Source organism: Bufo gargarizans, chromosome 7, assembly GCF_014858855.1.
Source record: "Bufo gargarizans isolate SCDJY-AF-19 chromosome 7, ASM1485885v1, whole genome shotgun sequence".
Lineage (NCBI taxonomy): Eukaryota > Metazoa > Chordata > Amphibia > Anura > Bufonidae > Bufo > Bufo gargarizans.
The window spans coordinates 110514441-110526490 of record NC_058086.1 but is presented as its reverse complement, the minus strand read 5'-3'; the positions used below and the strand labels follow the sequence as shown (position 1 = coordinate 110526490).

The window sequence follows — 12050 nt, the reverse complement described above, 5'->3', positions numbered from 1 at the left end:
CTGACATGAAGCCAGATTGTCTGTTACGGGACCTCTCTCCTCTGCCTGGGTGCTGGGCCTAAATTTATGACAATGGACTGTTGCAGTGGTGGCTGACGTGAAGCCTGATTCTCTGCTATGACATGCAGACTGATTCTCTGCTGACATGAAGCCAGATCCTCTGTTACGGGACCTCTCTCCTCTGCCTGGGTGCTGGGCCTAAATTTATGACAATGGACTGTTGCAGTGGTGGCTGACGTGAAGCCTGATTCTCTGCTATGACATGCAGACTGATTCTCTGCTGACATGAAGCCAGATCCTCTGTTACGGGACCTCTCTCCTCTGCCTGGGTGCTGGGCCTAAATTTATGAAAATGGACTCTTACAGTGGTGGGTGACGTGAAGCCTGATTCTCTGCTATGACATGAAGACTGATTCTCTGCTGACATGAAGCCAGATTGTCTGTTACGGGACCTCTCTCCTCTGCCTGGGTGCCGGGGCCTAAATATCTGAGAATGGACTGTTCCAGTGGTGGGTGACGGGAAGCCAGATTCTCTGCTATGGAACCTCTCTCCAATTGATTTTGGTTAATTTTTATTTATTTAATTTTTATTTTAATTAATTTCCCTATCCACATTTGTTTGCAGGGGATTTACCTACATGTTGCTGCCTTTTGCAGCCCTCTAGCCCTTTCCTGGGCTGTTTTACAGCCGTTTTAGTGCCGAAAAGTTCGGGTCCCCATTGACTTCAATGGGGTTCGGGTTCGGGACGAAGTTCGGATCGGGTTCGGATCCCGAACCCGAACATTTCCGGGATGTTCGGCCGAACTTCTCGAACCCGAACATCCAGGTGTTCGCTCAACTCTACCCACAAGCTCATCTTTGATGATACCAGCCCAAACCAGTACTCCACCTCCACCTTGCTGGCGTCTGAGTCGGACTGGAGCTCTCTGCCCTTTACCAATCCAGCCACGGGCCCATCCATCTGGCCCATCAAGACTCACTTTCATTTCATCAGTCCATAAAACCTTAGAAAAATCAGTCTTGAGATATTTCTTGGCCCAGTCTTGATGTTTCAGCTTGTGTGTCTTGTTCAGTGGTGGTCGTCTTTCAGCCTTTCTTACCTTGGCCATGTCTCTGAGTATTGCACACCTTGTGCTTTTGGGCACTCCAGTGATATTGCAGCTCTGAAATGTGGCCAAACTGGTGGCAGGTGGCATCTTGGCAGCTGCACACTTGACTTTTCTCAGTTCATGGGCAGTTATTTTGCGCCTTGGTTTTTCCACACGCTCCTTGCGACCCTGTTGACTATTTTGAATGAAACGCTTGATTGTTCGATGATCACGCTTCAGAAGCTTTGCAATTTTAAGAGTGCTGCATCCCTTTGCAAGATATCTCACTATTTTTGACTTTTCTGAGCCTGTCAAGTCCTTCTTTTGACCCATTTTCCCAAAGGAAAGGAAGTTGCCTAATAATTATGCACACCTGATATAGGGTGTTGATGTCATTAGACCACACCCCTTCTCATTACAGAGATGCACATCACCTAATATGCTTAATTGGTAGTAGGCTTTCGAGCCTATACAGCTTGGAGTAAAACAACATGCATAAAGAGGATGATGTGGTCAAAATACTCATTTGCCTAATAATTCTGCACTCCCTGTATGTTAATTACTTTACACAGTTTAGTGTCATCTGCAAAAATGTATATTTTAATGTGCAAGCCTTGTACAAGATCATTAATAAATATATTTAAGAAAATACGGCCCAATACTGAACCTTGTAATTCTCCACTGGTGACACTGACCCAATCTGAGTCTGTACCGTTAATAACCATCCTCTGTTTTCTATCACTGAGACAGCTACTATACTTACTCACATACACACATTTTCTCCCAGTCCAAGCATTCTCATTTTATATACTAACCTTTTATGTGGCAAAGTATCAAATACTTTGGAGAAGTCAAGATATATGACATCCATTGACTCACTCTGGTCAAGTCTAGAACGTATCTAATCATAGAAACTGATAAAATCCCTCATTAAGCCATGCTGATATGGCATTATTTACTTATTTTCATTGAGGTAACATCTCTTAGAAAACTTTCAAAAAGTTTACCCACCACATATGTTAAACTTACCTGCTTATCATTTTGGGGCTCTGTTGTTGACCCCTTTTTGAATATTGGCACCACATGCTAAGTGCCAATCCTGTGGAACACTCCCTGTCAATATAGAGTCCTTAAATATCAGAAATAAGGGTCCGTCTATGATATTACTTACTTCTCTTAGGATACGGGAGTGTATGCCATTTGTCTATTGTAATCTTTTTAAGACATTGCTGCACTTCTTCATGGGTCAGACAGGCCACTTTTAATGGGAAATTTACTTTTACTTATATTTAGCATTTCCTCTCACAGTTTATTTTCCTCAGTAAATACAGTGGAGAAAAAAAATATTTAATAGCTTTGCTTTCTCCTCATTGCCCTCTGCAACTCCCCCTTCATTACTCTGTAGAGGGCCAACACCCTCAGATTTATACTTTTTGCCATTTAGATAATTAAAGAACATTTTAGGGTTAGTTTTACTCTCTTTGCAATAAATCTCTCTGTCTCCAGTTTGGCTGCTTTTATTTGTCCTTTACACATTCTATTTCTTTCCTTTTTTCCTTATAGATTTTCAATGTTTCCTCACCACCCTCCTGTTTTAGTTATTTAAATGCTTTCATTTTGTCACTTACCGCTTCCTTTACATTCTATTTATCCACATTGTTGTTTTTTTTGTTCCTCATCCTTTTCCCTTTCCTTTCTCATAAGCTATGTACCTCTCACAATTAGAGTTTAGGATGGTTTTAAAAATATTAAATTTTGTGGCAGCATTTTTATTGTCAAGGACATTGTCTTAGTTGGTCAAATTTAGTTATTTTTTAAAGTTTTTTTAAGTTTGGTATTTTTGTGCCTCCCTGAAGAATCTCTCTATTGAATGACAAATGGAAAGTTAATTTTGTTATGGTCACTATGTTCCCCAACCTGCACACCTGTTGTTCTGTCAGGTCTATTGGTTAGTACTAAGTCCAGTCGGGTCCTGAACCAGTTGGGAAAGGTAGTTGTCTTTGGTTTTTGCCAAGGACCTTTTTTTTTATGAGATCTACAGCTTTCAGTTTCCCTGTCTATATCTGGGTAGTTGAAGTCCCGCATAATAACGACCTCATGATTTGCCGCCCCATCTATCTCTTTTAGTAGTAGATTTTCTGTGGACTCAGGAGTTTGTTATAAGCCACCCAATATACCAATCAGTATTTTATTATTGTTTTTGCCTCCATGCATTTCATTACCTCGCCCCAGGTCTTTATCTGCACTATCTTCCCCTCCTATAATGCAATTACCCTAACGCCCAGTCCCTAGTTTAAAACACTCCTCCAACCTTCTAGCCATGTTCTCCCCCAAAACAACTGCACCTTCCCCATTGAGGTGCAGCCCATCCCTATGATAGAGCCTGTAGCCGGCAGAGAAGTCGGCCCAGTTCTCCAGGAACCCAAACCCCTCCTTCCTACACCAGTTCTTAAGCCACTTGTTAACCTCCCTTATCTCCTGCTGCATTTCTGGTGTGTCTTGTGGTACAGGTAGTATTTCAGAAAACACTACCTTTGAGATCCTTGCCCTGAGCTTGTAACCTAAATCCCTAAAATCATTTTTAAGGACAGGCTTTTTACACATGAAAACAGGCATAGACACTATTGTAAATGGGCCCCAATACCTTTAAAAACTTGGGTTGCCAGGCGAGACTGAAGCTCTGAAATTGGCATGATAGCACCAATTGGCTGAATGAGTCCCACTATTGCTAGCGTGGGCTTTTCCAAATGGTAAGGAAACATAAATTTGTATAAGGCAATCTTGTTCCCCTTAACGTTGATGACACTTTCTTCACAAAATGGGAAAGAAAAACTGTATCCTGTAGCAAAGATGACTGCATCAATATTTTCCTCTTTTGTTCCATCTTCAAAGATGACACCAGTATCTGTAAATGCCTTGATATTTGGCCTAATCTGAACAAATCCGGATATGATGCGATTTGGAAGGTCATCGTTGACTGTTGGATGTTGGCTATTATATCTGTAAAGGAATATTATTGTATTAAATATATTTCAGACCATTATATTAAAAACATGTCTAAATTGGTCTCTGCACTTGTATTTTAAAGGAGCTATCTGAGATCCCTTAGTTTAGGCCATCAGATCATTGGGGAGACAACCTAGAAAATCCAACTGATCAGCTCTTTGTGGGAACTGCTGCACTTTTTAGTGTTTAATTCAGTCTGTGCACCAGACTACAGCATACTTAGAAGTGGCTGTTAGCTGTTGTGAGTAGGCTTGAGCGAATTGAGCTTCGGATTATAGACCTGAGGTCGATTCGTTTAAAAACTTACAGCATTCAAATTTATTATCTCCTTGGTACAAAGTCCACTTCGAATTCCTATTTTAAAATGTTTTTTAAAACACAGATAGGAATACTATAGTAATTCACCGAAGTCTAGTGCAACTTCGAGCTATACAAAGTTTGACTTAATGGAGCCAATAGATTTTAATGCTTACAGAAACAGCATTAAAATGAAGCGTTTTATACAAATCAACTTCGGATCTAGGATCTCAAGCTCAATTATCTCAATCCTAGTTCTCAGTATTGCAGGTTTGTCCCAGTCAATTGAATGAGTATTATTTCCCATCTCAGTAGAATCTGATGTTCCTCTGTGCAAACAAACAGACCCACTGTCTTGGAGTTACATTTGATTAAAATGTGTCATTTATTATTTGGTGTTATTTTACATATGACAGGACTGGCTCTGCTCTAACCCATCAAGATGGCAGTGTGATTTTACAAAATAGTGGTTATGCTAACTTCTCTGATCTCTATAAATCTTTACACTGGTTAGATTTCAGAACTTTATCTTCTGCAACAGACTTCAAACCCTATTATTAGTCTATATTATAGACAGCGCACACAGTTTGCAGCTCCCATAGCAGACCATGATCAGTTTGATTGTGTATAATGACCCCACAGGTTACTGTTTTCTCCTGTAACTGGGGCTCCCCTGGGTGCTCCAGTAAGGCTGAGTTCACACTTCAGTTATTTGATCTGTTATTTTGATCAGTTATGCCTCACGCAGACGTTCGCGTCAGTTTTGGATCAGTGGTAACACGGACCATGTTCAATCCGTGTTTTCTCCCGTGACAGATCCGTGTTAGGTCGGTGGGTCCGTTTTTTGCTGTCCGTGTTGCATCCGTGTTTCACTAACACCCAAAAGCAGAAAAATAATTTTCAAAGAATCTCTTGTTAATGATCCGTGAAACACGGATGGCATCCGTGGTTTTCACTGACCCATAGACTATAATGGGCGTGAAACACAGAGAAAATGCATGTATCCGTGGTAAAAAAAAACTGACCCACGGGCCATGCTGAAACACTGATGTGTGAAAACACACACATTAAAATGAATAGGGACGTGTGCTGTAGTGATGAGCGGCAGGGGCAATATTCGAATTCGCGATATTTCGCGAATATTTGGGCGAATATTCGCCATATATTCGAGAATTTGCGAATTCATGATCTCCAGGCATTATTTTCTTGATTGCGAAAATTCGCATAAAATTCGCATTGAAAAATTCGCATGAACTGGTATTTTCCCAAAAATCAAATATTCGCAATTACGAATATATTTTGCGATATTCGAAATATTCGCGAATTCTCGAAGTGCCGATATTCGCGATTAAAATTCGCAATTCGAATATTCGTGAGCAACACTAGTGTGCTGTCCGTGGAGAACACGTACAGCACATGTCTGTGAAACACTGACGTCTGCATGAGGCTTTATTCTGAGCCAAAACCAGGCGCTGGTCAAAAACACAGAATAGGTGCAAATCGTTAAATTACACCTGATGATCTAAGTAGGCTTCACAACTGGTTTTGGCTTATAATAACCGATTGAAATAACTGACCAAATAAATGAAATGTGAACTTGGCCTAATATGCTGCTTTCGCACAGTCAGGGTTTGATCAGTGATTTTAATCAGTGATTGTCAGCCAAAACCAGGTGCAGGTCAAAAGCACAGAGTAGGTGCAAGCCTTTCCATTACCATTATGGTATAGACTCCACTCCATGTTTTGGCTCACAAATCACAACTAAAAAGCAATAATCAAACAGTGACCAGACACTAGCTGTGTGAAAGAAGCCTTATAGTGGAAAAGGTACAAATTTAAAAAGTGTCATTGGTCCCCAGAAGTCTTTTAATGCCCTCTTGGAGGACATATTATGTGCCAGAAATACATAAAAAATAAATAAATAAATAATAATAATAATAATAATATATAAATGTATATATATATATATATATATATATATGTAATAAAATACAAATAAAAGAAAGAATAATAACACCCATTGCCATTATTGCTCCATTCATGCAAAACTATACATATTATATATCAACGACAAACACAAAATAGGGAACTCATTTTACTCATTTATTTTGCGTCAGTTTGCGTATTTAAAGAATAAGGAGCTTTTTAAAAAATTGTTTTCCCTAAATAAAAATAATAAAATAAAACAAAATAGCGAAAACTGGTGATGTGTCATGTAAAAATATTTTTGTAGTCCAACAAATAAAAAGTTACAACCATTAAACCACAATGCGAGCTAAATCATAAAAGAAAGATCATTAAAGGGATTGTGCAGGCCATATATATATTACTATCGTCAGGATAGGTTATCAATATCATATATCAGATCAGTGGGGGTGCAACACCCGACACCCCCGCCAATCAGCTGTTTGAAGAGGAGGTGGCACTCCATACAAGCACTGCTTCTTTTTCATTACACTACGATTTGTCCCCTCAGGAGCGGTGATGCAGTGTAATTAGGGGTACTCGCTTCATTCAAGTGACCCCCGCCGATCTGATATTTATGATCTATCCTGACAATAGGTCATCAATATACAGGTGAAACTCGAAAAATTTGAATATCGTGCAAAAGTCCATTTATTTCAGTAATGCAAATTAAAAGGAATTGCATTAATGCAGCTAAAAATTAGAATTTTGTGAAAAGGTTCAATATTCTAGGCTCAAAGTGTCACACTCTAGTCAGCCAATTAATCCATGCCCCCTGAGCAAAGGGTATCTCAAAATTGTGACTTTGGGGTTTCATAAACTATAAGCCATAATCATCCAAATTATAACAAATAAAGGCTTGAAATATCTCGCTTTGCATGTAATGAGTCTATCGCATATATTAGTTTCACCTTTTAAGTTGGATTTCTGAAATAAATGAACTTTGCACAATATTCAAATTTTTTGAGTTTCACCTGTACATGGCCTACACAACCTATTTAAGGCCTTTTCAGGCCTGGTCATTAAAGGGTTAACCAATGAGCACTTTCCCGCACTAGCAAAGGAACGTACTTACTGGTTACTGCATGGCACCTGCCACACATATAACCTATCACTGTGGGACAGGAGGCAGTAATAACCAAAGAGTGCCATCCTCTGCAGTGCAGGAAAACGCTCATTTATGAATAGGAGGTAGGATAGCAGTTGAGGAAATGTCTCCACTTAAGGCCCTTTTACACAGCATAATATTCCGGACACTTATCAGAAACTCGCGTTCATAGGAACAGTTATTCCTGATAACTGCCCTCTGTAATCATGCAACCAGTCAGCCAATAAACCAGTAAATGCTCATTGTCAGATGAATGGCATCTTTCATCAGGTTGAAAGACACACTATTATTGGCAGCACATTTCTGTGTGTAATCAGAGATGTGCTGCCAATAATAAATAGACTGAATGAGAGAGAACGACTGCAATAGAGATCATTCCTCCTTTCTTCACTTTGCATCTGCTTGAGTAATTGGCCTATGTAAACAAGACCTGATAAACATTTTTTGCAGCTCCTTAACCTCCTGCCGCCACTGTAACGGCGAAAGGCGTCAGTGTGGCGGCACTCTCAGGTCTCAGCAAAGCCTATTGGCGTCATCTTGTGAGACCCAAGATTTTGCGTGAGCGCACGCGTTCACGGCGGCGGGCAGCTCTGAAGTTAAACTACAACCTGCCAGCGATGATCATTCGCTGGCAGGCTGTAGAAGTTATAAAAATCGCATCAGAAAGGTATATTAGATGCTGTTTTGTTAACAGCGTCTGATATACCTGCTACCTGGTCCTCTGGTGGTCCCTTTTGCTTGGATCGACCACCAGTGGACACAGGCAGCTCTATAAGTAGAACCAAGCACCACACTACACTACACACACACACCCCCCCTGTCTCTTATTAACCCCTTATTAACCCCTGATCACCCCATATAGACTCCCTGATCACCCCCCCGTCATTGATCACCCCCCTGTAAGGCTCCAATCAGACGTCCGTATGTGTTTTACGGATCCACGGATCCGCAAAACACGGACACCGGCAATGTGCTTTCCACATTTTGAGGATCTGCACATTGCCAGAACTATATAGAAAATGTATTTTCTTGTCCGCAATCGCAGACAAGAATAGGACATGTTCTATATTTTTGCGGAACGGAAGTGCGAACCTGTAACATCCCGGAGTTATGTTACCAAACTCTTTTTCCCTGCTACCACATGTTAAGTGTAATTATAGAGGGAAAATGGAATAGACGGCTCTACTATTCAAGCAGATGATCAAGGTGCAAAGCTGCTAGAACTGACTCACCCAGTCAAAGGCAAAATGAATGAAAATAAATGGATAAGCAGTAGGGATGAGCGAACCCGAACTGTATAGTTCGGGTTCGTACGGAATTTTGGGGTGTCCGTGACACGGACCCGAACCCGGACATTTTCGTAAAAGTCCGGGTTCGGTGTTCGTCGCTTTCTTGGCGCTTTTTGAAAGGCTGCAAATCAACAAGCGTCATACTACTTGCCCCAAGAGGCCGTCACAGCCATGCCTACTATTGGCATGGCTGTGATTGGCCAGAGCACCATGTGACCCAGCCTCTATTTAAGCTGGAGTCACATAGCGCCGCCCATCACTCTGCTCTGATCAGTATAGAGAGAGGTTGCAGCTGCGACGTTAGGGCGAGATTAGGCAGTGATTAAATCCTCCAAAAGACTTCATTCAGAGATCGATCTGCAGCTGTGGATGAATGAACTGCTGTTATTGAATTGCTCACTGTTTTTAGGCTGCCCAGAGCGTTTTTCAGTCACTTTTTTCTGGGGTGATCGGCGGCCATTTCGTGTCTTGTGGTGCGCCAGCACAAGCTGCCACCAAGTGCATTTAACCCTCAATGGTGTGGTTGTTTTTTGGCTAAATCCTACATCAGGGTCAAGCTGTCACACCAAGTGCATTTAACCAGCAATAGTGTGGTTATTTTTTGGCCATATCCCAGTCTAATTCTGTCAGTAAACCTATACCTGTCACCCAGCGCCTAAATAATAGGCCTCAAATTTATATCCAGCTAAATCTGTCGTTACTGCTGTGGCTGGTCAAGTTATTTAGTGTCCGTCAAAGCACAGTTTTTGTTCTGGGTTAAAATACAATTCCCAATTTAGCAATTTCCTAATTTAGTGGTTTCTGCTGTATCAGAGCTATTTTAAATCTAACCCTAAAAGGGTATATAAGATTCAAGGTGCACATAGGGTCATTCTGAATAACTTCACACACACGCTACTGTGCATTTCCAAGTCTAATTCTGTCAGTAAACCTATACCTGTCACCCAGCGCCTAAATAATAGGCCTCAAATTTATATCCAGCTAAATCTGTCGTTACTGCTGTGGCTGGTCAAGTTATTTAGTGTCCGTCAAAGCACAGTTTTTGTTCTGGGTTAAAATACAATTCCCAATTTAGCAATTTCCTAATTTAGTGGTTTCTGTTGTATCAGAGCTATTTTAAATCTAACCCTAAAAGGGTATATAAGATTCAAGGTGCACATAGGGTCATTCTGAATAACTTCACACACACGCTACTGTGCATTTCCAAGTCTAATTCTGTCAGTAAACCTATACCTGTCACCCAGCGCCTAAATACTAGGCCTCAAATTTATATACAGCTAAATCTGTTGTTACTGCTGTGCCTGTATTAGTGTAATACGGTACCTAAATAGATAGCCAGATAGTGTTAGGTGTCTGTAAAAAAAGGCCTGAATTTGAATTCAATACACTGGGCCAAATAATATTTTTCTTATTGTAGTGAACGGTAACAATGAGGAAAACATCTAGTAAGGGACGCGGACATGGTCGTGGTGGTGTTAGTGGACCCTCTGGTGCTAGGAGAGGACGTGGCCGTTCTGCCACAGCCACACATCCTAGTGTACCAACTACCTCAGGTCCCAGTAGCCGCCATAATTTACAGCGATATTTGGTGGGGCCCAATGCCGTTCTAAGGATGGTAAGGCCTGAGCAGGTACAGGCATTAGTCAATTGGGTGGCCGACAGTGGATCCAGCACGTTCACATTATCTCCCACCCAGTCTTCTGCAGAAAGCGCACAGATGGCGCCTGAAAACCAAGCCCATCAGTCTGTCACATCACCCCCATGCATACCAGGGAAACTGTCTGAGCCTCAAGTTATGCAGCAGTCTCTTATGCTGTTTGAAGACTCTGCTGGCAGGGTTTCCCAAGGGTATCCACCCAGCCCTTCCCCAGCGGTGGAAGACATAGAATGCACTGACGCACAACCACTTATGTTTCCTGATGATGAGGACATGGGAATACCACCTCAGCATGTCTCTGATGATGACGAAACACAGGTGCCAACTGCTGCGTCTTTCTGCAGTGTGCAGACTGAACAGGAGGTCAGGGATCAAGACTGGGTGGAAGACGATGCAGGGGACGATGAGGTCCTAGACCCCACATGGAATGAAGGTCGTGCCACTGACTTTCACAGTTCGGAGGAAGAGGCAGTGGTTAGACCGAGCCAACAGCGTAGCAAAAGAGGGAGCAGTGGGCAAAAGCAGAACACCCGCCGCCAAGAGACTCCGCCTGCTACTGACCGCCGCCATCTGGGACCGAGCACCCCAAAGGCAGCTTCAAGGAGTTCCCTGGCATGGCACTTCTTCAAACAATGTGCTGACGACAAGACCCGAGTGGTTTGCACGCTGTGCCATCAGAGCCTGAAGCGAGGCATTAACGTTCTGAACCTTAGCACAACCTGCATGACCAGGCACCTGCATGCAAAGCATGAACTGCAGTGGAGTAAACACCTTAAAACCAAGGAAGTCACTCAGGCACCCCCTGCTACCTCTTCTGCTGCTGCCGCCTCGGCCTCTTCTGCTGCTGCCGCCTCGGCCTCTTCTGCTGCTGCCGCCTCGGCCTCTTCCTCCGCCTCTGGAGGAACGTTGGCTCCTGCCGCCCAGCAAACAGGGGATGTACCACCAACACCACCACCTCTGTCACCAAGCATCTCAACCATGTCACACGGCAGCGTGCAGCTCTCCATCTCACAAACATTTGAGAGAAAGCGTAAATTCCCACCTAGCCCCCCTCAATCCCTGGCCCTGAATGCCAGCATTTCTAAGCTACTGGCCTATTAAATGCTGTCATTTAGGCTGGTGGACACAGACAGCTTCAAACAGCTCATGTAGCTTGCTGTCCCACAGTATGTTTTTCCTAGCCGGCACTACTTCTCCAAGAGAGCCGTGCCTTCCCTGCACAACCAAGTATCCGATAAAATCAAGTGTGCACTGCGCAATGCCATCTGTGGCAAGGTCCACCTAACCACAGATACGTGGACCAGTAAGCACGGCCAGGGACGCTATATCTCCCTAACTGCACACTGGGTAAATGTAGTGGCAGCTGGGCCCCAGGCGGAGAGCTGTTTGGCGCACGTCCTTCCGCCGCCAAGGATCGCAGGGCAACATTCTTTGCCTCCTGTTGCCACCTCCTCCTACTCAGCTTCCTCCTCCTCTTCTTCCACCTGCACATTCAGTCAGCCACACACCTTCACCACCAACTTCAGCACAGCCCGGGGTAAACGTCAGCAGGCCATTCTGAAACTCATATGTTTGGGGGACAGGCCCCACAACACACAGGAGTTGTGGCGGGGTATAGAACAACAGACCGACGAGTGGT

The 12050-nt window shown here is 42.9% G+C and overlaps 1 protein-coding gene across 2 annotated transcripts in view; it reads right to left on the bottom strand.

Moving 5' to 3' along the window:
- The window catches only part of LOC122943243 (flavin-containing monooxygenase 5-like), a 385367-nt gene that overhangs the window by 56553 nt on the left and 316764 nt on the right, over positions 1-12050 (bottom strand). For both annotated transcript variants that reach the window (XM_044300829.1, XM_044300830.1), the window contains exon 7: positions 3734-4089. In XM_044300829.1, coding sequence (XP_044156764.1) covers positions 3734-4089 — 356 coding nt within the window. The remainder of the gene's footprint in view (positions 1-3733; positions 4090-12050) is intronic.